The sequence below is a fragment of the Lissotriton helveticus genome, chromosome 9 (assembly GCF_964261635.1).
Source record: "Lissotriton helveticus chromosome 9, aLisHel1.1, whole genome shotgun sequence".
Lineage (NCBI taxonomy): Eukaryota > Metazoa > Chordata > Amphibia > Caudata > Salamandridae > Lissotriton > Lissotriton helveticus.
In genome coordinates, this window is record NC_136070.1 from 610,000,457 (window position 1) to 610,024,503 (window position 24,047).

The 24,047-nt window shown below is 46.3% G+C and overlaps 1 protein-coding gene across 1 annotated transcript in view; it reads right to left on the bottom strand.

Annotated features, from left to right (window-relative positions):
* SPTBN4 (spectrin beta, non-erythrocytic 4) overlaps window positions 1-24,047 on the bottom strand; it is a 1,415,585-nt gene that overhangs the window by 515,708 nt on the left and 875,830 nt on the right. The window contains 2 exon segments of the mRNA XM_078660647.1: window positions 6,653-6,737; window positions 7,083-7,221. Of these exon segments, the coding sequence (XP_078516773.1) occupies window positions 6,653-6,737; window positions 7,083-7,221 (224 nt within the window).

Genomic DNA, 24,047 nt, shown 5'->3' on the forward strand with positions numbered 1-24,047 from the left:
ATTTTTTTTTTTATAAAGTATGTTTTGTTTTATCTGACCTGCTTATCTCCGATATGCCAAATAATTACTGTTGCAGAGAGGAGGAGTGGTGAGAAAGCTACCCCTATTCTGCTGTCATCCAGACTCTAAGCCAGTGATTTATCCTGGCCTCAGGCATGAGGGCTGATATACTGATAACACAAACATTTCTCTATTTTTCACAGAAGATAAGGTAAATATAGCAGGTATAGAGTGCCTCATGAAATTTCATGAGAAAAATGTGATTTGAGAAATGGTTCGAATGGAAGGAGCATGTATGAAGTTCCCAGTCTACTGGTGGATGCCATACAGGAGGAAATGCTTTGAAAGCCTTTTCATAAACTGCTTTATGAACCTCTGTGAGACTTAATTAGTTAAACTGTCTTTCGCACTTCAAAACCATGAAATTGCTGCGAGGAGGATTCATACTGACAATAATTTTTTTACCATTTTTAGCTAGGCTCAGCAAATATGACGAAAATTGGTGGGTTGTTATAGTCACCAGATGGAATCTGTTGATGTTACACCAGATACAGAAATGTATCTATTTAGAATTAGAGGTTGTTGTGGTAGCTGCCACCCTGGCACGTGCCAGGATGTTTCTACAATCAGGCATGGCATTCAAATGACCAAACTCTAGGGTTGCGAGGTACCATATTGTCAGGCTGAATGACGGGAGCTTGTGGTATATTTCTCCATTGTTACTGTTGAGTAGCATGGGGTGCACCTTCAATGGAATTGATGGATGCCAGATAAATTCAGGAGTTCGGTAAACCAGTATTGGCGTGGCCATGCAGGGGCAATAAGAGTCAGGGTACAATGTCTTGCCATTGATGGTCTTATGACTTCCACCCCAGGTTACCTTAATCCCCTTACCTAGGGATATGGCGGAAGCACATAGACATTGGACAATTTGATCTAAAAGGCACTGCCCCAGCACTCTGGCTGCCAAAACCTGCTAGCATAACAAAGGCATTTTCTATTTTTCTAGGTAGCAAACAAGTCCAGTGTGGGCCAATCTCAATTGTGGAAGATGTAATCCATTTTGTTTTGGTGAAGCCCTTGGTGGAGCTCCCACTAAATCAGGCAATGTTCGACTGAGTTTGTCTGCCTGATCATTTTGCCATCCAGGTAGATCTTCCATGGCAATGTCCAGCCGATGGAAAATGCACCAGTCACCAAAGAGGTTGGGAACTTGTTCCTTACTGCTTGATGATGTAAAACACTGATGTAGTGTTGTCACTTCTGATAAGGACTATGTGACCTCCAAGACTTGAAAGGAACGACCGAGTCTAGGGGCAAGGAGCTCCAGGATGTTGAAAATGAGTTTTCTTTCTGCGTCTAACCATTTGGTTAACAGCTCCTGCATGTCAGCCCCCCAACCCTCCATGGAGGCTTCGGTCTTGAGCACTACACATTCTGAGGAAGGGTAGAAAGGAAGCCCTGTGCTGAGAATTGTCAAGAACCACCACCATATGAGACCCTGCTTCAAACGTATTGTGACTCAGACAGTTTTGTTCCGCATGCAATGAACTTGGACTTTCAAGACTATCTTTATTGCTCTTTTGAGAAGGAGAATTTCCTCATGCAACTCCCACAAAAGAAGATGATGCTCTTGTACGGGTGGATAGATGGGAATTTCTGTAGAAACTCCTAGGTGTAACCCTCAGTGTATACTCTGCCTGACACATCCGTCCGATGTTATGTACTTCTATGTTAATGCATAAAGGAAAATTTGTATCCATATCCTTTGAGGTGGGGATGTTAAGACTAGCAGCTGTGAGAAGTCAAGTTCATTTTTGAATGTCCTGAGACCGCATATGCGAGGCGCTAATTTTTAGACCAGAAGATCTTTCATAGCCTTGTCTGTGATTTCTACAGGGTGTATAATCCTAGTTATATTCCAATTGTCTTTGGTAGGTAACATGGGCGGCCTCGCTCCCCGTATTGCTTAAAACTCTCTAAATAGGTCTGGGATCTTCATGAGTTATGAAAAGTTGTGAAACCAGGACGATGATACTGGAGAGCTCCCAGCAATTTTGCTGTGTCCGTTTCGGATTTACTATTCTGCTAAGCATCATCAACGTATTTTCCAAATAGGATGACCCCATCAAACGGCATATCCAGAATTATTTTTCGACTTTGTGACGGAAAGTTGTAGATCACAGTCATCCCTTCCTTCTTAATAAAGCCACTTCTGTCAGCTGTTGAAAGCTTGCATTTGAAACGCCCAATGCTGCATCAATGATGGTTGCTAAAGTTGTAGCACTCTCTTTGATGATAGCTTTAGCCAAGCCCCTCATATCCTCCAGTATGAGATTAACTAGAAGGGAGGTGTTGTGCCACATCTGACAATCATAACGCCTTAAAATTGCTGGGGAATTTCGGCCCTGATTGATGTAATCACCATGAAACCAAATCCACAGCCCTAAGTATCAATGCATTTTCTGTTGCTCTCAGAGGGTGGAAAGAAAGGCGTCACTTAGTTCTTTGATCTGCACAGAGCTGCAGACATGAGGACAAAGTCTACTTTGGGAAGGTCATTAAGGCAGGCCTTAACTGTGTCCGGAGCAATGTATTTCTTCTAGAAGTATCACCGCTGATACTATGGCTGGCATTTTCATAACCTTTAGGCTTTCAGACAAGACAAAATCCAATAAAGGTATGGACCTAACAGCTTTATGAAACTGCTCTTTGAAGTCATGTAAGAAGCATTGTTGCTCAAATCGGTCATCAGATGATTGAATGTTTTAGCAGCTCTCTACATCAGTACATGGAAAAGGGCTATGTAGTATAGAGGGGAATCCTATTGGACGAGCAATTAATCACCTTCCTTTTTAATCATGCATTAAGTGGTTTGCCCTCCTTTGCCACATCAGACTACACTGAATCAGAAGAGTCCTTGTCTCCTATATGTTTAGGAGGTGGCAAGATCAGCATTGGCATCCTTGGCTGCTGGTCCAACGGAGAGAAAGGGTGTAATGGTTAGCGTAGAAGGTGCATCTTGTGGAGGTGGTAGTGGAAGCGGGACAGGCATAGGCTGTCTGGTTAGGTGCTGAGACAGCAGTATTTGAAAGATGTCCATCATTGGTTGTAAGGTTGCAAAAAAGGTGACAGGCATCTGCAAAATGTCTGAGTCTGCACATCCATGATGAGGTGTATAGAGCTGATGTGGATGATCAGCTATAAAAGTCTGTGGCTGGTAGTCATACTCCTCGTGAGCATCCTCATCATCCAAGGCATCTCCCTCAAGCTCTGAGACATAACATACATACAATTGTGTAGGGCTATAAGTAGTCAGAGAAATGTCCTGGTCCCTGAGGGCTTGAGCTCATTTGTATTGGTAAAGAAGTGACAGGTGAGAAAAAAGCTGTCATGTATAATCAGTGTCGGCCGCCAGAAAAAAAGATGGTGGGGCGGGTGGGGGGAACGTGGGGTTAGTAATAGTATATATTTTTTTAAATAACTTACCTGAATCTGCCAGCCACCTCCTGTGTCTCCTCTCCTCTTCCTGGTTCTAGCAGCACCTGGGAGAGACTCCCATCAAGCCCCGTTCAGCAGAGCAGGGCAGGGTTTCGCCAGGGTGCGCTGGAAAGACGCTCTGCTCAGACCATGGTGTCTGTGAGGATTCTTCAGCCGGCTGTTCACTGCAGTAAGCCAGGAGAAACCTAAGTGCGCATGTGTCTTTTGGTCGGCATGAGACGGCCAGCCAAACACATATGCGCACTTAAGGAGTGCACATAGCACTCCTCCATACATCTCCCATGTCTTGGCCCCACCCCTCCCTACAGCGCTGGCTCAGAGCCAGCAAATGAAAAATAAAAAGATGCTAGAACATCACTTTATTTTTCATTTGCCGGGTCTGAGCCAAGCAGTGGGGTGACACTCCTAACCACTGCGGAGGAGCTGCCGCTATATACAATGTCATCATGAAGGTTGGCATCAAAGTGGTTGTTATCGGGAGCAGGGACATTCTCGGTATCAACTTAGACTGTGTCGTCGTCAACGATGATCTCTACGTGGAAGGCAATGTCGTCATTAATGGTGGTTTTGAAGTTGAAGGTATTGCCAATGTCACTGACAGGGGTCTGATTAACAATGAACAGTGATGAGCCCTGTCGCATAGGTGACAAGGGGAGCTTCATTCACATAATTGGCGGTGGCCTTTTCTTCATCATAAACGCGGGTGACATGGAAGTCACGGGTGGAGACTGGAGTTCAGTTAGTACAAGTAGAGAGTCAGATTTTTGTGCTGATTTTTAAGCAGTCTGGTGTTCACCCTGTCTGGAGCGCTTTTCTGAAGAAGCTTTTGACTTTTTGTGAGGAGGTGGCTGCAGGCGCTTTAGGATACATGTCAAGCTCTTGAATACCCATGTTTCTGCTTCTGTACTGCCTTCTTGAAAGTGCTTGGTGGAGCACTTTTCACTGAATCATCCAGAGATGAGGGGGGCATCCTCCTTAGAAGGATACTGATGGCCAACCGCCAGTCTATCCTTTACAAGCTTTGAAGAAAAGGTTCTTCAAATGTCAAAATGCAAAGCCTTGTGTGTTTGATAAAGGCCATAAATAATTTGCTCATTAAAGGTCATCAGAGTAGATTTTCTTTTGACCACATGTAGAGCAGGATTTGAAAAGTTATTTTTTTTTCTCAGACAGTCATGATGACAGTTGGTGGCAGAAGAAAGGTCTCTCTGCTTCAGAAAATAGAAACAATTTGAGAAGATTACCCCATAAACAACGTACAGAACTACAGAACATTGAAAGCAGGAGATGGAACTGCCTAAGCTCCAGCGCAGACAAAAAAAATCTGGATATGGTCAGTGAAAGGTTAGAGCACAGCTCTTCTCAGGGACTGCCCTCATACATTACGTGGAGTGGAAATCTAAGAAATGGTGCCCTCTAGTGGGAGTAAAAGAGCTGGCACTTCCACCTTTTCGGCTGGCACTCAATGAAGGTGGATATGCTACTAAACAAACAATGTTGTTGAGGCCTAAGGCCACTTAAAGAACAAGTTACTTACCTTTGGTAAAGCTTTTTCTGGTAGATACAATATCTGCCTGTGGATTCCTCACCTTGTGAATATCCCCTTGCGTCAGCAACATTCGGAAATACTTTTTGTAGCTTCGTGCCGACGTGGACTCGGACGTCATAGAGACACGGCATCGCACGCGACTCCGCTGACGTCAACGATGCCTACAATAGGACCACGCCGGCGTGATGACATCAGTTCCGCCCTTTTTTCCACGTCGTTAAATATGCTACTAAACAAACAATGTTGTTGAGGCCTAAGGCCACTTAAATACTGTTTACTGCTATTTGAGATTGCCAAGGATTCACAGCCTGATGGGGAATAATTCAAGCATGGGAATATATGAAAGATCCAACGCTGGAGAAAATGCTATTTCTTCACCATGTGATTTAAGTCAGGAACGGTGGCTAAATGGACAAATATTGTCTTTGGTCATAGGTTTTAATTCCAGTAGACCCACTCAGTTTTTTTGTTGTTCTGAGGATGATAAAATGTTTACTACTAAACAGCTGTATTTCAACACTGAGAAACCCCAAAGGGAGAATGTGCGCTTACTAATGCTTATGTTGGTGTATCTGTCTCTCACATGCACTGTTTGCTGGCAACTGGCCTTGTGGCAGATAAAAATCTGGATAATATTAGATAATTATTTTTAAGGTTTCAATTTGGGTATGAAAATATACAGGAATGTATATCTGTGAAAAAATTATTTATTCATAATGCTCCAATGCATAAATTATTGCTGCTTTGACATGAATAAAGAGAACCCGATGTTAATTTACTTTCCAGGCAAAGTTCAGTGTAATTTTACACCAAGTCATGCCGAGGATGTGTCATTTCTGTGCTAGTTAGAAAGATGGGGATCCTCTTGTTTTCAAAAGTATCAGCAAAGACTGAACGGTAAAAACCCAGCAAATAGTACCCTTCCATCTGTTCAACAAAACCCTCCCCTTTGAGAAAGGGGGTCAAGAAAAGATGTGCCATTTTGTAAATGAATAGAAGTAGATTGCGTGACTTGACCTGCCTGAAACCAATTAACTTGGACTCTACATGCTTCACACTCACAATTGGAGCAGATGCTCTCTTGAATCCAATCAGTTCAAGTGATCAGGACTGGTGGGTTGGAAGGCGCTGTCACCTTCCAAATGTCAACTGCAGCTCCTGCTCAAATAGCTACAACAACAACAGAACAGATTGGGTATCACTTTTTCAGATGTGTGTGTGTGTGTGTCTATGTGTATGTGCAGATGCAGCCTAGCCAACATCTTAATACAAGATTTACTTGATTGCGGACAGTTTCCTGCAATTGAGACCCACTCATTAATGTGAAGAGGAGAGGTTTGCCAATGACAGCTCTCTTATGGTAAATATAAAAGAAGCAGCCTTCTCAGGACAGTCAAGAAGACCTCTCAAATCCTCACAGTGATTCTGCTTCTGCCAAGTTTTTCACAGTCCGCTGAACAGAGACAGTCGGAAGGAGGGAGAGAGAAGGTCTGAGAAAGAAAGAGAGAAAAAAGGCCCCAGATTGCCTAATTCCTCCTTGGCACTCTGCATATATTTTAATGTTGGCAGGTCCAGACGTCCAGAAGGAGAGAAAATACTCACTCTGCTGCAGCCACTCCCAATGCTTGTCCCACTTCTCTATCATCTCTTTCTTCTTTGCCATCAATTTTTCAAGGTTCTCCTTAATCTGAAATGCAAGTACAGCACTCTGAGAAAAGCAGGCATGATACAGCAGTCTCATCTGTTGAATAACACAAACATGAGATGACTTGTGTATGGGACCTTCATTATATGAGACATAATCGAGAATGGTACTAGAGATGGGCCACAACTTGCATTGAAGAAAATTACAGCACCCAAGAGAGCCTATACTGCATGGAGCCATAGTGAGCTGCTTGTAATTAAACCTGATGGAAACTGTATTATAGGACACCTGCTTGCACTTGCACATCATGAAATGTATTAGTGTGGTCTCTGTGCTCAGAGCTTAAAGTGCTCTGTAAGAAATAGCATTCCTGGTGTCTCAGATTACCTCATCAGTCGCTGGGCTTTTGTTCAGCACTAAGGTCTTCCCCATATCCACACAAGAAACAATATTTTTATTTCGGGACTCTATTTCGTTCTTCAATCCTTGGTGATAACTCATCGACACTTCAACAGAAGATACATCCCTAAAGAGAAGAGATTATTAAGTCACTACTTTGGTACAATCCGCAGTCAGCACCCGTTGGAAGTAATAACTGTGCCCATCACAAATCAAGGTAAAACAACTTGAGGTAATAATTTTATTTCAACAATGGCAACATACTGATTTTTTTATTTGGAAACATATCAATGTTATAAAAAAATATTTTAACATCTTTTAAAGTAGATCTACTGAAAAAATAGTCCACCTCTTTCTAGTGACGAGCCTGTCAACTGAACAATATACCATAGGTAAGAGACTGCACTCTAGTTTCGAAACTTATGTTCTAGTATTTGTTATGCCACTGGAGTTTGAGAGAGCACAATTGACACTGATTGACCTTTTGGTAATGTTTAGTCTGTGTAAAAAGTACGAAAATGATACAGAAAAGTTTCAAGGTAGAACAACCACATTTTCAAATGTTTCCAAATCTGCTTTAGAGATTGAACTTCCCTAAATAATAGATTCCATAGTGCTGGGACTAGAATTGAAAAGCCTCCACCCATCATTTATACTCTGTGATAAGATGTGATGGGAGAAAGCATGGCATCCAAGGATGCAGTGCCGACTACACTGAATACCTGAAAATTATATCGGCTTAAAAAGTAGGGACAGCCATAGTAGGCTTTGTGAGCTCTCTATATGTCCAGTAATAGTCAGAAATACATTGTGCTTTGAGATATTTGTGTGCATTCTACCATTAGGATGTCTCTAGAGTTGTTTAAATTAGGGTAGGTATGCACTGCTTTATCCATGATTACTTGTTAAGCTTTTGTCATTGGCGTCCATCCTGTTTAATATGTACCTGGCTGTGCTGTGCGCTCTGGCTAATCACTTCACTGGAGCTCAGTGCCATTTTTATGCCAAAAACACCCATATCAGCAGCAGTGCTTAATTTGTAAAAGAATAAGTGGTGGTGCCCAACGTTTTGCTACGAAGCCCTCAGATAACACTAGTCAATATCACAGGTGCCGAATATCAGGGCTGAGTAGTCTTGATTCTTCTCCTGCCTGTTTCATCCACTACCAGACACTCCCTGCTTCATTATCTCACCGTTCAGGTTCCTTTTAATCTTTGTTTACTCTTTGTCACAGTTTTTCCGGCTTTCTCTTCCTTCCTTTTTCCCTCTTTGTGTTTTTCTTGCTTTTGCTCTAAGTCGAAGTCTGTTAACCCCTTGGCCGTGGCGCTGGGGGGAAGGGGGGGTCGGGCCGCGCCACCATGCTTGTGACGGAACCACTCCGTCACAAGCCACAGGCGCGCTGTGCTCATGACGGAGTGGTTCCGTCATGGCCCCGCCCGCTCATTAATTCACCTGTGCAGGCGGTGAATTAGTGCCGCGTGGGCGGAGTGGCCGCGGCGTGACGGAATCACTCCGTCATGAGCACGCCCGTGGCTCGTGACAGAGTGGTTCCGTCACTAGCACAGAACGGGTTAAGAAAAATGTGCCGCCCCCAAATATGAGTAACAGCGGGAACCACCTACAACCACTAACTCAATTTAACAATGATCAGCAGACAAATGAGAGGATCAATACAAGACTGTAATGTCTGATTCAGACTGAGAAATGGATGAATGTCGACTGGCTTCAGGTTAATACCTTGAAAACTGAGCTGATAATGTCCTTAGATAAAAATTGGCCTTGCACACTCAGGATAAATATGCACACTTCCACTTTTTTGTTTCTTCCACTTTTTTTTTAGTAAACATTATACTACACTATAGAGTTCTCTTCGAAACTACAACTAGTGAATTCAGGCAAATCAGTTTTATTACACACTGTACATGCATCAGTTGGGTCTGCCTAAACAATGTAAAGAGCTAAAAATGACAAGGGAACGATGGTAGAGGCCCTAGTTAATCCCTTAACCGCCGGACTCTTTTGGTTGTGGGGATATATACAGTTTGTAGGTTATCCAAGAACCCGAGGTACCCTGAGTCAAAAACTGAGCTGCATAGTACAACGTTTTTTATTGTGTACTAAGTATAGACCAATTCATAAGGTGAAAAGATGCAGAGTGAAAAACAAGTATCAAGGTAACCTATGTATTTCTGAAATGGGCCCAATACATGGAGTTCAAGAGCAGTGGTTATTTGTACATCTCTGAATTTGTACTCACCCATGCAAAACATAGATTTATTTTTCAAAATGTCTGTCGTACACACTGGCTCCAATTTGGAAGACACAAATGCAGTGAAAACAAATTGATAGTCACAAATATTCTACTATTTTATGCTCTCACATCTTCTGATAAATATTGTACCTCTCTTGTGTGGGTAGGCCTAGCAACTGCAACATGAAATAGCCAAAACCGCAGCATGGATACATCACATTTTTCCTCTCAAAATGGACCTGTTTTAGCAAAGCGGGTAGTTATCGATTTTGGGCACTAGCCCAGGAGGCACCTAGGGAAACCTAGCAAACCTGCACATTTTTAAAACTAGTCATCTGGGGGAATCCAGGGTGGTGTGACTTGTGTGCCTCTCATCAGGCTGTTTAACCCAGAATCCTTTGCAAACCTCAATCTTTGACTAAAAACACATTTTCCTCACATTTCTGTGATAGAAAGTTCTGGAATTTTGCAGAGTGCCACAAACTTCCTTCCACCCAGCATTCCTGCTAAGCCTTTTGATAAAATGGTACCTCACTTGTGTGGGTAGGTCTAGTGCCTGCAACACTAAATATCCCAAAACACAATATGGATACATCACAATTTTTCACTCAAAACTGACCTGTTGTTTGCAAAGTAGGGAGCTAAGGACTTTGACCTCTAATTCAGGCAGCACCTAGGGAAACCAAGGAAACCTGCACGTTTTTTAAAACTGGACACCTCGAGGAATCCAGGGAGAGGTGACTTGTGTGGCTCTCCCTTGAACTTTGACTAACAAAAAACCTTTTCCTCACAATTCTGTGATGGAAAGTTTGGGAATCTGCGAACAGCCACAAACTTCCTTTCACCCAGCATTCCCCTAAGTCTTCTGATAAATATGGTACCTCACTTGTGTGGGTAAGCCAAGTGTCCGTGACAAGAAACGGCTCGAAAAGCAACATGGATACATCACATTTTTCCACTCAAAATCGACCTATTTTTGCAAAGTGGATAGCTGTGGATTTTGGGCACTAACTCAGGCGGCACCTAGGGAAAACTAACAAATTGCCCGTTTTTTTAAAACTAGTTAACTAGGGAAGTCCAGGGTGGGGTGCCCTACTTGGATCCCAGGAGTTTTTTTACCCCTAATGCCACGCAAACCACACATTTTGACTGAAATCACATATTATCCTTACATATCTGTGATGGAATCCACAAAATTCCTACCACCCACCATTGCACCAATTATACCAATAAAAACGCTGCACCACTTGTGTGGCTGGACCTAGTGCCTGCAAAAGGAACAGATCAATCCAAAGTCAATGGGAGCCATTCTGTGGGAACTCGCATTGACCTCGGTTTGAGTTGTTCCTGTGGCGAGCACTTGTCCAAACACACAAGTGGTGCAGCATTATTATCGGCACCTGGGGTGGGACTATCTTTGGGCGCCATCTTGGAGTGGTGTTCACTTCCCGGGGTTGTCACTGACGAGCGTTCTAGTGCTCCAGCTGAGTGGAGGGATGCCTATTTAGGGCGACCTGCCCTGGGGACTTCCCTGAGAAGGTACACGCGCGCTGCATCGCGCTTTGCGCCTCATTGTGCCGCGCTATTACTTTTAATTATCCTGGTATTTATCTGAGTTATTTTTTGTTGCATTTTCCCCTGGTTTTAACGGGACTCATTCTATCCCCCCTTACCTGCACTCTAATCGGCTTCTCACCGCTGTTCAGGCGGGTCCGGTTCCTGGGGTGGGACTATCTTTGGGCGCCATCTGGAGTGGTGTTCACTTTCCGGGGTTGTCACTGACGAGCGTTCTAGCGCTCCAGCTGAGTGGAGGGACACCTATTTAAGGCGACCTGCCCTGGGGACTTCCCTGAGAAGGTACACACGCGCTGCATCGTGCTTTGCGCCTCATTGTGCCGCGCTACTACTTTTAATTATCCTGGTATTTATCTGAATTATTTTTTGTTGCATTTTCCCCTGGTTTTAACGGGACTCATTCTATCCCCCCTTACCTGCACTCTAATCGGCTCCTCACCGCTGTTCAGGCGGGTCCGGTTCCTGGGGTGGGACTATCTTTGGGCGCCATCTGGAGTGGTGTTCACTTTCCGGGGTTGTCACTGACGAGCGTTCTAGCGCTCCAGCTGAGTGGAGGGACGCCTATTTAAGGCGACCTGCCCTTGGGACTTCCCTGAGAAGGTACACACGCGCTGCATCGCGCTTTGCGCCTCATTGTGCCGCGCTATTACTTTTAATTATCCTGGTATTTATCTGAGTTATTTTTTGTTGCATTTTCCCCTGGTTTTAACGGGACTCATTCTATCCCCCCTTACCTGCACTCTAATCGGCTCCTCACCGCTGTTCAGGCGGGTCCGGTTCCTGGGGTGGGACTATCTTTGGGCGCCATCTTGGAGTGGTGTTCACTTTCCGGGGTTGTCACTGACGAGCGTTCTAGCGCTCCAGCTGAGTGGAGGGACGCCTATTTAAGGCGACCTGCCCTGGGGACTTCCCTGAGAAGGTACACGCGCGCTGCATCGCGCTTTGCGCCTCATTGTGCCGCGCTATTACTTTTAATTATCCTGGTATTTATCTGAGTTATTTTTTGTTGCATTTTCCCCTGGTTTTAATGGGACTCATTCTATCCCCCCTTACCTGCACTCTAATCGGCTCCTCACCGCTGTTCAGGCGGGTCCGGTTCCTGGGGTGGGACTATGTTTGGGCGCCATCTTGGAGTGGTGTTCACTTTCCAGGGTTGTCACTGACGAGCGTTCTAGCGCTCCAGCTGAGTGGAGGGACGCCTATTTAAGGCGACCTGCCCTTGGGACTTCCCTGAGAAGGTACACACGCGCTGCATCGCGCTTTGCGCCTCATTGTGCCGCGCTATTACTTTTAATTATCCTGGTATTTATCTGAGTTATTTTTTGTTGCATTTTCCCCTGGTTTTAACGGGACTCATTCTATCCCCCTTACCTGCACTCTAATGGGCTCCTCACCGCTGTTCAGGCGGGTCCGGTTCCTGGGGTGGGACTATCTTTGGGCGCCATCTTGGAGTGGTGTTCACTTTCCGGGGTTGTCACTGACGAGCGTTCTAGCGCTCCAGCTGAGTGGAGGGACGCCTATTTAAGGCAACCTGCCCTGGGGACTTCCCTGAGAAGGTACACGCGCGCTGCATCGCGCTTTGCGCCTCATTGTGCCGCGCTATTACTTTTAATTATCCTGGTATTTATCTGAGTTATTTTTTGTTGCATTTTCCCCTGGTTTTAACGGGACTCATTCTATCCCCCCTTACCTGCACTCTAATCGGCTCCTCACCGCTGTTCAGGCGGGTCCGGCTCCTGGGGTGGGACTATCTTTGGGCGCCATCTTGGAGTGGTGTTCACTTTCCGGGGTTGTCACTGACGAGCGTTTTATCGCTCCAGCTGAGTGGAGGGACGCCTATTTAAGGCGACCTGCCCTGGGGACTTCCCTGAGAAGGTACACGCGCGCTGCATCGCGCTTTGCACCTCATTGTGCTGCGCTATTACTTTTAATTATCCTGGTATTTATCTGAGTTATTTTTTGTTGCATTTTCCCCTGGTTTTAACGGGACTCATTCTATCCCCCCTTACCTGCACTCTAATCGGCTCCTCACCGCTGTTCAGGCGGGTCCGGTTCCTGGGGTGGGACTATCTTTGGGCGCCATCTTGGAGTGGTGTTCACTTTCCGGGGTTGTCACTGACGAGCGTTCTAGCGCTCCAGCTGAGTGGAGGGACGCCTATTTAAGGCGACCTGCCCTGGGGACTTCCCTGAGAAGGTACACGCGCGCTGCATCGCGCTTTGCGCCTCATTGTGCCGCGCTATTACTTTTAATTATCCTGGTATTTATCTGAGTTATTTTTTGTTGCATTTTCCCCTGGTTTTAACGGGACTCATTCTATCCCCCCTTACCTGCACTCTAATCGGCTCCTCACCGCTGTTCAGGCGGGTCCGGTTCCTGGGGTGGGACTATCTTTGGGCGCCATCTTGGAGTGGTGTTCACTTTCTGGGGTTGTCACTGACGAGCGTTCTAGCGCTCCAGCTGAGTGGAGGGACGCCTATTTAAAGCTCCCTTCAACGCGCAGCGGTATCGCGCAGCGGGCGCGCCCTCGCTGAGCCTGAGTCACGCCAGAGTCCTGCCCGTCTGCGCCCGTCAGCGCTAAGGCAGCGCGGGCCGTGGCGGGACTTCATGCCCCTTTCTACCACCATGCCGTCACCTAAAATTAGGTATCAAAGGGAAGAACTGTTGGCCATTCATGGATTGTGCACTGTTTGTGATCTCCCCCCAGTGGCCCCGACATGTGGCCCTTATCGCGGCACCTGTGGTGATTGGGCATTGGATACCCCGTCACGCATTCGTTCCTTGAGTTTACCATCTGGGCAGAAACACATGCCACGGAAGCGGGATCTTGACATTTGGAACTTGAATGTCAGGTCACTGGTAAAACATTATCAGGAGATATATGATCTTCTTAAAACAGAGGCCCCTGACGCGCTTTTTATGACCGAAACGTGGCTGCAGGACTCGGACTCTTCCAAACTGAACCTCGCCTTTCCCCCTGACTATGCTATTTTTACGCTTAATCGGGGTACGAGAGGAGGGGGAATTGCGATGGCTGTTAAGTTGTCTTACCCATGTGAATGGAAAACCCTTAAACTTCCCGGATGTGAATGTGCTTTGTTTAAAATTTCGTTTAATCATCACTTCACCCTTTCGGGCCTTTTAATATACCGCCCTCCGGGCTGCGATGCTGCCTTCAGGGCTGCTCTCCCGGATTTAATTAGTACGGAGGCACTAGGATGTGCGAATTTTAATGTCCTTGGTGACCTCAATATCCATTTGGACTGTTTATCTTTGCCCGCTATCAGGAGTTTTTCTACCGATTTAGAGGCCTTGCAGCTTTCCCAGCTGGTGACCTCTCCTACCCATCGAGATGGCCACATACTTGACCCGTTCTTTACCAACTTAGAGGGTATAAGAGCACTTTGTCCCATTCAGATGATTTGGACCGATCATATGCTGGTGAAGATGGTTGTCCCTATGTCCGATTCTCCTTTTATATCTAAGGACAGAACTATTCTTAAACGCCATTGGAATAAATTAAAACTGGAAGACTTCTATCGTTTTTTGGAGAAAGTGCCCCTTGGCCCGGTCATTAATGTTGATGATGGGTATGACGCTTTCTGCGTGTGGATTTCTCGCGCTCTTGACTTCTTGATCCCTTTGGTATGGTCTAAACAGGGCTCTAAAGAGCATAGCCCTTGGTATGACGATACCTTAGCGTCCCTTAAAAGAGCCTGTAGGCAGGCTGAAAGGCTTTGGAGAAAATCGTTTGATCCTGAGCTTAAGGCCTGCTACTTTGCTAAAACTAAGATCTACCACAGGGCGGTATGCAGAGCTCGTGCAGCTTATTACGCTCAAGAGTTTCAGAATAGCCCTAACCCCTCGAAACTTATATTCAAGGTTTTAAAGGACCTAGTGGCCAAGAGGACAACGGCTGTAGAAATATGTTCAGACTCCCACTGTGAGGGTCTGGCCTCTATTTTTCTCGAGAAGGTGCAAGCTATATATCGTACCTTCCCTATGGCCTCGTCTAATGTAGTGCGAGACAGTTGTGTCTTGGGAGATAGTGAGTGTCTTGATACCCTGCCTTCCTTGACAAGGGAGGCTTTTGACCGCTTGAGTTTAAAAATTAAGTCGGGTTCTCCTGCAGATCCGCCTAAACCGGCTCAGCTTAGGACTATGCTGCCGTTATGTAGCAATCCGGTGTTGTCCCTAATCAACCTGTCACTATCCTCAGGTGTAGTGCCTACTAGGTGGAAGCAGGCCATAGTCACACCCATATTGAAGAAGGCTACCCTCGATCCTCTCAAACCTGAGAACCACCGCCCGATTTCCTTGCTTCCCTAGGCCACAAAAGTTGCTGAGGCCCATGTGAACGGTATCCTGGCAGACCATCTTACCAGAGCCAACATCTTAGACCCAACTCAGAATGGGTTCCGTGTGGGCCACAGCACGGAGACGGCCCTACTTTCCATGGTCGAACACCTGCGATCTGTGCTTGATGCAGGTCGGACAGCGGCACTACTATTGTTAGATCTGAGTGCCGCGTTCGACACTGTATCGCACAGGATCTTACTTCAGCGACTTGAGGAAGTAGGAGTCAAGGGCTCTGCCCTATGCTGGTTTCGATCTTTCCTTACGGATAGATCGTTCCAGGTTGCGATTCCACCTGGCAAGTCTAAACCGTACCCGTTGTCTCTGGGGGTCCCACAGGGGTCTTCGCTGAGTCCCACTCTTTTTAATCTTTACGTGAGACCGCTGGCTGCGGTCGTCAGGCAATGGGGCCTGACGATGGTCTGATATGCTGATGACACGCAGCTGGCGGTCACGTTGAGTGGGGACTCTGATGTGGAGGCCCTCAGGTTCCGGGACGGCTTACGGGCAGTGGCCAATTGGATGAACTCTAATTGTCTTCAGTTGAACACCAAGAAGACAGAGGTCATGGTGGTAGGCAAGCAAGTGGGGCTGTGCGGTGACGATTGGTGGCCTTCTGAACTGGGTGTGACCCCCTCTCCGGTATCGGAGATAAAAAATCTTGGGGTCTGGCTTGATCCAACACTTAGTTTTATTTGCCACACCAAGAGGGTGGCGGCCTCTTGCTATGGCGTTATTAGAGGACTGAGGCCTATATTGAGATTTTTTTATGCCCCCACCAGACAGCTGGTGGTTCAGGCATCAGTACTGTCTCGGCTGGACTACGCCAGTTCGCTCTTGGCCGGGATAAATCAGGCTGAACTCAAACGGCTGCAGCGAGTTCAAAACGCTGCGGCCAGAATAGTGGTAGGTTTGCCTAGACGGTGCTCGGTCTCCAAGACGATGCACTCGCTTCATTGGCTCCCTGTAACTCAGAGGATTACATTCAAGGTTCTCTGCCTGGCATTTAAAATCCTCAAAGGTATGTCACCCCAAATTCTGGCGAATCTTTTAATTCCCTATGTCTCTTTGCGAACTTTGAGATCCCTGGGCCAGAACTTGGCAGTGGTCCCACGCTTCAGGATGAGTAGAATTGGTGGCCGCTCCTTTCGAGTACTAGCAGCGAAGTGGTGGAACCTTCTTCCTTCGGAGATCCGGGCAATTGATGATCTTCTCCAGTTTAGACGCGCTATCAAAACCTTTTTGTTTGTCTAAATTTAGGCTGTTCTTTGCGCCATACCGTTGTTGTGTTGTGTCTACTTTCTCACAGCGCCAGGACGCCCCTTTGCTGGGGCAGCTGTTGCGCTGTATAAATAAAAATAACATAACATAACATAACATAAGTGGGGCAATGCAGGGTGGTAGGGATTTGGGGGATTCCTCCGGATTCTGGAAGTTTCCATCACAGAAATGAAAGGAAAATGCATTATTTAGAGGTTTGCAGGGCATTATGGGTAAGAAAAGCTTGTGTGATTCATGCAAGGCGCCCCACCCTGGAAACCCCTGGTTGTCTACTTTTCAAAAATGTCTAGGTTTGCATGGGTGGCAGCATAGCATGTCCCCAAATCCTGAAGATGCCTTTATTGCTGATCTCTCCAAGTAGCACCTTAGGGTCTTTTATGTCAAGGTCTCTTGGCCCAACCACACAAGTGAGGTATCGTTTTTATCAGATTTGAGGGAACGCTGTATGGTAGGAAATATGTCACTCCCCGCAGATTTCAGAAGTTTTCCTCACAAAAATGCGAGTAAATATTAGTTTTTTTTGTAAAAGTGTGTGGAATTCAGGGCATTGTGGGTAAGAAAAAGGTGCGGGAAGCATGCGAAGCACACCACATCGGAGTCCCCTGGATGTCTAGTTTTCAGAACTGTCTGGTTCTGGTAGGACTTTTTAGGTGGCAGCCTACCCAAGCCCTAAAGTTTAGCCATTCACCATTGAAAGTGGGGCGACGTTGGGAGTTAGCCCACTCTCCTGGCTCATATGTAAAAACAGCACCCAAAAGAATCAACAGTCCTCTTGCTTGCCATTGGGACGGTGTGCTTTGGAGCAGAAAGACAGTTGAGGTTTAAGGGTTGAGGTTGGGACCTGATGTGAGGATGGGCAAGACACACCCCATTATTTTATTACAAATATATATTTCTGCCTTACAGTGGGCTTTCTGCACCTCAGGAGGCAGGTTTGGAGTAATTAAGCCCATCTGCCCCTGGTGTGGCAGACAGACTTTTGCCCCATTTACTTGGGGTAGGGGCATGACCATGTCCATGCTGGGCAGCCTCCACCCCTATATTTAAAAACAAAAACCATTCACTGGCGGTCTAGTGAGCTTTTCCCCCCGGGGGTGCATAAAGACTGTTGCCCTATATACTTGGGATGAAGGCATGGCAATGTCCATGCTGGGCAGCTCCGAAACATATATTAAAAATAATGATTCCCAGGCATCTAGTGGGTTCCCTTCCCCCCAGTGGGAAATCAGTGATAATTATCCCGATCTGCCACCCAGGGAGGCAGAAACACTCTTGCCCCATTTAATTGGGTTAAGGAAAGCCATGCCCATGGTGGACAGCCAACACCCCTTTAATTTAAGAAAGAAAATAAAACTTGCTGGTGTCTAGTGGGCACTCTGCCATCTCAGGGGGGCAGAAAGACCGTTGCCCTATTTAGTTAGGGTGGGAGCATAACCATGCCCATGCTGGGTAGCTCCCACTCCTAAATTAAAAAAAGAAAATCCTGGCATCTAGTAGGCTTTCTACCCCCCCCCCCCAACTCCCGGGGCACATTGGAGCATTTACCCCTATCTGCCGCCCTGAAAGGGGGGGATAGGAAGAATGTTGCCCCATGTACTCTGGTGAGGGCACAGCTATGCCCATGCTGGGCAGCCCCCATCCCTGTATTTGTATTAAGAAAAATCCCTGGAGTCTAGTGGGCTTTCTGCCCCCTGGGAGAGCAGGTGGGGGCAATTATCCCCATCAACCCACCAGGGAGGTAGATAGACTGTTAACCCACTTGGTTGGGGTGGGGCATAGCCATGCACATGCTAGGCAGCCCCCACCCCTATAATTTGTTTGTAGACTTTCCCTGGCGTCTAGGTTGCTTTCTGCCCTTCCTGGGTGGCAGATCGGGGGTTATTAACTCCATCTGTCCCCCTGGGGGGCAAAAGGACTGTTGCCCCATCTACTTGGTGTAGAGGCAAGGCCATGCCCATGCTGGGCAGATCCCAACCCTATATTAAAAAATGAATCCCTGTCGTCTAATGGGCTTTATGTCCTCAGGGGGGCAGATTGATGGCAATTACACCAATTTGATGCCGGCGGGGGGCAAAAACACTGTTGCCCCGATTAACTGGTGTGGTGAAAGCTATGCCCGTTGTCGACAGCCAACAACCGTATTAAAAAAAAAAAACTTTCCCTGGCGTCTAGTGGGCTTTCTGCCCTCCCTTGGGGGGGAGGCGTAGTTGCCCCATTTGCCCCGCGCAGGGGAAGAAGGTGTTGCCATTTCCTTAGGGGTGGAGTGGGGTGGCATGGCCATACCCATGCTGGGCAGCTCCCACTCCTAAATAAAAAAAAACATACCCGGCATCTAGTGGGAATTTACCCTCATCTGCCCCGTGGGGGATGGAAGGAGACTGCTGCCTCATTTATTAAGGGTGGGGGCATAGCCATGTCCGTGGTAGGCAACCCCTACCCGTGTATTTGTATTAAAATAAATCCCTGGAGTCTAGTGAGCTTTCTGCCCCCCGGGAGAGCAGACTGGGGAAAATTACCCTCATCTGCCCCCCCCCTCAGGAGCGGGGGGGTCGAAAGACTGTTATCCCATTTACTTGGGGTGGGGGCATAGCCATGCCTATGGCCTGCAGCCCCCACCCCTATATTTCTCCACCTGCCCCCTGGGGGACAGATAAGCTGTTGCCCTATTTACTTGGGGTGGGGGCAAGGCCATGCCCATGCTGGGCAGTTCCCATCTCCATATTAAAAAAGAAAATCCCTGGCTTCTAATGGGCTTTCAGCCCCATTGGGGCAGATTGGTGGTAATTACCCCAATCTGCTACCCAAGTGCAGGCAGAAACACTGTTGTCCCATTCAACTGAGGTGGGGAAAGCCATGCCCATGGTGGACAGCCAACACCCCTTTAATAAATAAATAAATAAATAAAAAACTTTCTCAGGCGTCTATTGGGCTTTCAGGGGAATTACTCACATTTGCCCCTCATGGGGGAAAGACAGACTGCTACCCTATTTCCTTGGGGGGGGGGAGGGGGCATGGTAGTGGTCCCACCCCTATATTTAAAAAAATAAACCTAGTGGACTTTCTGCCACAAGAGGGGGGCAGATCAGTGGTAATTACTTCAATCTGTCTTCCAGGGGGACAGATAAAACAAGCTACTTACCTGTAACTATAGTTCTCCAGTATTGGAATCTTTCATAGATTCACATGCTTGAATCATTCCCCATCGTCGAGATGGGAGTCCCCATTATTATTAAAAGAAATGTCATATTAAACATAGAACATAAGGGCCTAGGCCTAAAAATCTGTTGTAACATATCTCTGTCCTTTATTAAAAAAGGACCAAACTTAGAACTAGCCAATCAGAAGATATCACCCTGTAGAACCTTAATCAGAAAAGCTCCAGTCCCTCCGATTTTGCAAGCTCAAGTGTGCTCAAGTAGAAAAAACTGAGATAAGTAAGTGAGCCTTCTCCTGGGGAGGCGGGCAGGTCGCATGTGAATCTATGAAAGATTCCAATACTGGAGAACTATAGTTACAGGTAAGTAACTTGTTTCTTACTCCAGTATTGGAACTGTCATAGATCCACATGCTTGAATCAGAGTGGCGAGCAGTCAGTAACACATTTTCATGTCATATAACAACTGCAGAAAAGCACACAAGATAGAATCGCCCGCATACAGTAATATAGTCATATAAATACATAAGCAGAATTATTCAAAGTATCCATCTATAATATAAAATATTGAAAATGTGAGACAGTAAAGGATGGTGGGAAGGAACTAAAGAAAAGAAAGGCTCACCTTATTGAGAAAGATGTCTTAGAACCGCCTGCCCCACTGCCGCATCTCGCTTAGTCTCAGCGTCCAAGCAATAGTGCTCGGTGAATGTGTATGGCGTCCTCCAAGTTGCTCCTCTACTAATGTCAGGCAGGGATACCCCTGCGAACAGCACTGTAGACGTGAATATCACTCTTGTAGAGTGGGCACGAACTCCTGACATCAGAGGATGACCCACTTGTTGGTGACAGAAGTCAATGGCACTTGATATCCATCTTGAAATGCTCTGTTTAGTGATAGGGAAACCGCTTCTAAGTGCACTGTATGCAATGAGAAGCTGATTTGATTTGCGAAATAGCCTTGTCCTGTTCAAGTAAAATTGTAGGCACCTTTTAACATCTAGAGAGTGCCGAACACGCTCCACCATAGCCTGTGGGTTCGGAAACAATGATTTCAGAACAATTGGCTCATTAATGAGGTGAAAATATGAGGGAACCTTAGGGACGAACTTAGGGTTTGTTCGTAATATATCTTTGTCTTGTTTGAATTGCAAGAAATGTTCTTGAGTAGTAAAAGCCTGAAGTTCCCCAACCCTTCTCACTGAAGTGAGAGCTAGGAGAAGAGCCACTTTCCAAGTTAGGAACTTCAAGTCCGTCTTGTGAATAGGTTTGAACGGATGTTTCATCAGTTGACTGAGCACTGTATTCAGTTGCCTGCAGGAGGAGGTGCCCTTACTGGAGGGAACATCCTAAAGAGACCTTTGAGAATTGTATTTATTTTTAAACAAATTTTAGTTGTCAAATCTTTGAGAAACTGTTTGATTAGCTTGCAGGACCATAGAGATGGAACATTAGCTGTTCTGCGGAAACTGGAAATGGCAGTTAAATGTACTTTAATTGACGTGTGAGCCAAACCGCATCGAGCCAGGAGAAGTAGATACGGTAAAACTTCCTCTAGAGGTGAGTGGATAGGATTGACTTTAGACGATGCACACCACATGCAGAACCTTTTCCATTTAAGCGAGTAAGGCCCCGATGTAGGTAAAATAGATTTACCGATTTTTAATTACCGAATTTTACCGATTCGGTAATTAAAAATCGGTAAATCTAAGGGGTGGATATGTAGGAACATCCAGATGTTCCTTTTACCGAATCGGTAAATATCTGTATTTACCGATTCGGTAAATACCGACCGGTAAAGCCCCATTCATTCCTATGGGCTTTGAAGCCCATAGGAATGAATGGGGCATTACCGGTCGGTATTTACCGAATCGGTAAATACAGATTTTGACAAGGGTGCAGGGGGTGTCACTTTGACACCCTCTAGCACCCCCAAAAAAGAATCGGGGGCCATGTGGCAGGCATACCTGCCCTAAGGGCAGGTCTGCCTGTCATATGGCACAGGTGTGCATGCACACATGTGCATGCACACCGGAATCGGTATTTTACCATCAAATATATTTGATGGTAAAATACAGATTCGGTAAGGGTTGTGGGACTCAGAAGAGTCCCACCTACATAACAAAATTACCGAATAGGTATAAATACCGATTCGGTATTTCACAGAATCGGTAAATTTACCGATCGGTAAATTTACCGATTCTGTGAAATATGTGGCCCAACATACCATTTACTGAATACCGGTCGGTAACGGCCGAAAATACCGATTTTCGGCCGTTACCGACCGACCTACATCGGGCCCTATGTCCTGTTAGTGCTGTCAGCTCTTGCTTTAGCCAGCACCTGTCTACACTCCTGTGGGATCTTTAAGTGTTGAAATTCTCGGAACTCAGGAGCCAGGCTGACAATTTCAGAGAACTGGGGTTCGGATGGCATACTTGTCCCTGGTTCATCTTTGAAAGGGACGGGAATGGTCTGAGATGGAGCGGAGCTTTGACTGAAAGTAGGTGACGTTCTGTGAACCAAGGCTGGAGCTATCAGAATGATCTTGCAGGGTTCCGTTTTTAACTTCTTTGGTACTCGCGGAAGGAGAGGAATGGGGAAAGAAATAGCAAATATTCGGGACCAAGCTATTGAAAAGGCATTGCCCCATGACCCCTGATGATGACGCCAACTTGAGAAGTACCGGCATTTTGCGTTCCCTGGAGATAAGAACAGATCTATGTTCGGCTTACCCCATTGGGAGAACATTTTGTCGAGAGCGTGCTGGTCCAATTCCCACTTGTGGCAAGTGGTTTTAGTCTGCTCAATGAATCAGCTATGACGTTCTGTTTTCCTGGGACGTACACCGCTGATATATGCACTTTGTGATGAATTGCCCAGCGCCAGATGAGTTGGACTTCCTGAGAGAGCAGGAGAAGAACAAGTTACTTACCTTCGGTAACGCTTTTTCTGGTAGATACAGTATCTGCCTGTGGATTCCTCACCTTGTGATTCCTCACCTTGTGAATATCCCCTTGCGTCAGCAACATTCAGAACTTCTTTTCGTAGCCTCGCGCCGACATGGACTTGGACGTCATAGAGACACGGCATCGCACGCTACTCCGATGACGTCACCGACGCCTATAATAGGCCCGCGCCGGCGTGATGACATCAGTTCCGCCCTTTTTTCCGTGCCTTCGAGGCACACGGACGGACCAATGACAGTAGAAATATACATATCATACACAGTACACGATAGACAAAGTAACACACACAGTGTGAAGTCAATGCAAGAAAACATTTGAAATAACCAATTTTCTTTGACCATAAAACAAATACAATACAGTTATTCTGGTATAGAAGAGTGGACAACGGGGAGGCGGGTTGGTCAGTGAGGAATCCACAGGCAGATACTCTATCTACCAGAAAAAGCGTTACCGAAGGTAAGTAACTTGTTCTTCTGATAGATACATCTGCCAGTGGATTCCTAACCTTGTGAATAGATTCCCACAGCAGTCCCCACTCCCGGAGGAGGGCGTCCACTCTCCTAAACCAGAAAATCCTGGAGGACAGAGCGCGCAAAGTGGCCGTCCCTCCTCACCTCAGAGTCCAAGCAGTAATGCTTCGCAAAAGTGTGGAGGGAGGACCAAGTTGCGGCCCTACAAATATCCTCTACAGGAACACCTCTAGACAAAGCCGAGGTTGACGACTTAGCTCTTGTAGAATGAGCCCTTATACCCTCTGGAGGTTCCTTACCGGCCAAAGAGTAGCAGATCTTTATACAGAGGATGATCCACCTTGAAAGAGTTCTTTTATGAACCGCTCTTCCTTTCTTGCAGCCAGCAAACCCAATGAAGAGCTGGTCATCCACACGACAGTCTTTAGTTCTGTCCAGGTAAAAACACACCGCCCTCCTAGGGTCCAGACGGTGTAACCTCTCCTCCTCTTTGGAAGGGTGAGGGGGAGGATAAAAGGTAGGGAGGGTAATGGATTGTCCTAGGTGAAAGGGAGTCACCACCTTAGGGAGAAAAGCAGCCCTGGTCCTAAGAACCATTCGATCAGCATGAATGGTCAAGAAAGGGGGCTTGGAACTAAGAGCTTGAAGCTCACTTACCCTCCTTGCCGAGGTAATTGCAACCAGGAAGACTGTCTTAAAAGTCAAAAGCCTCACAGGACACTTGTGTAAGGGCTCAAAGGGAGCACCCATCAAGTATGTTAAGATAAGATTTAAGTCCCATTGAGGCACAATAAAGGGAGTAGGAGGGAATTTATTAGTGAGGCCTTTCAAAAACCTTAAAACTACAGGAGATTTGAAAAGAGAAGGCTGGTCCGGCAAACATATAAACTCCGACAAA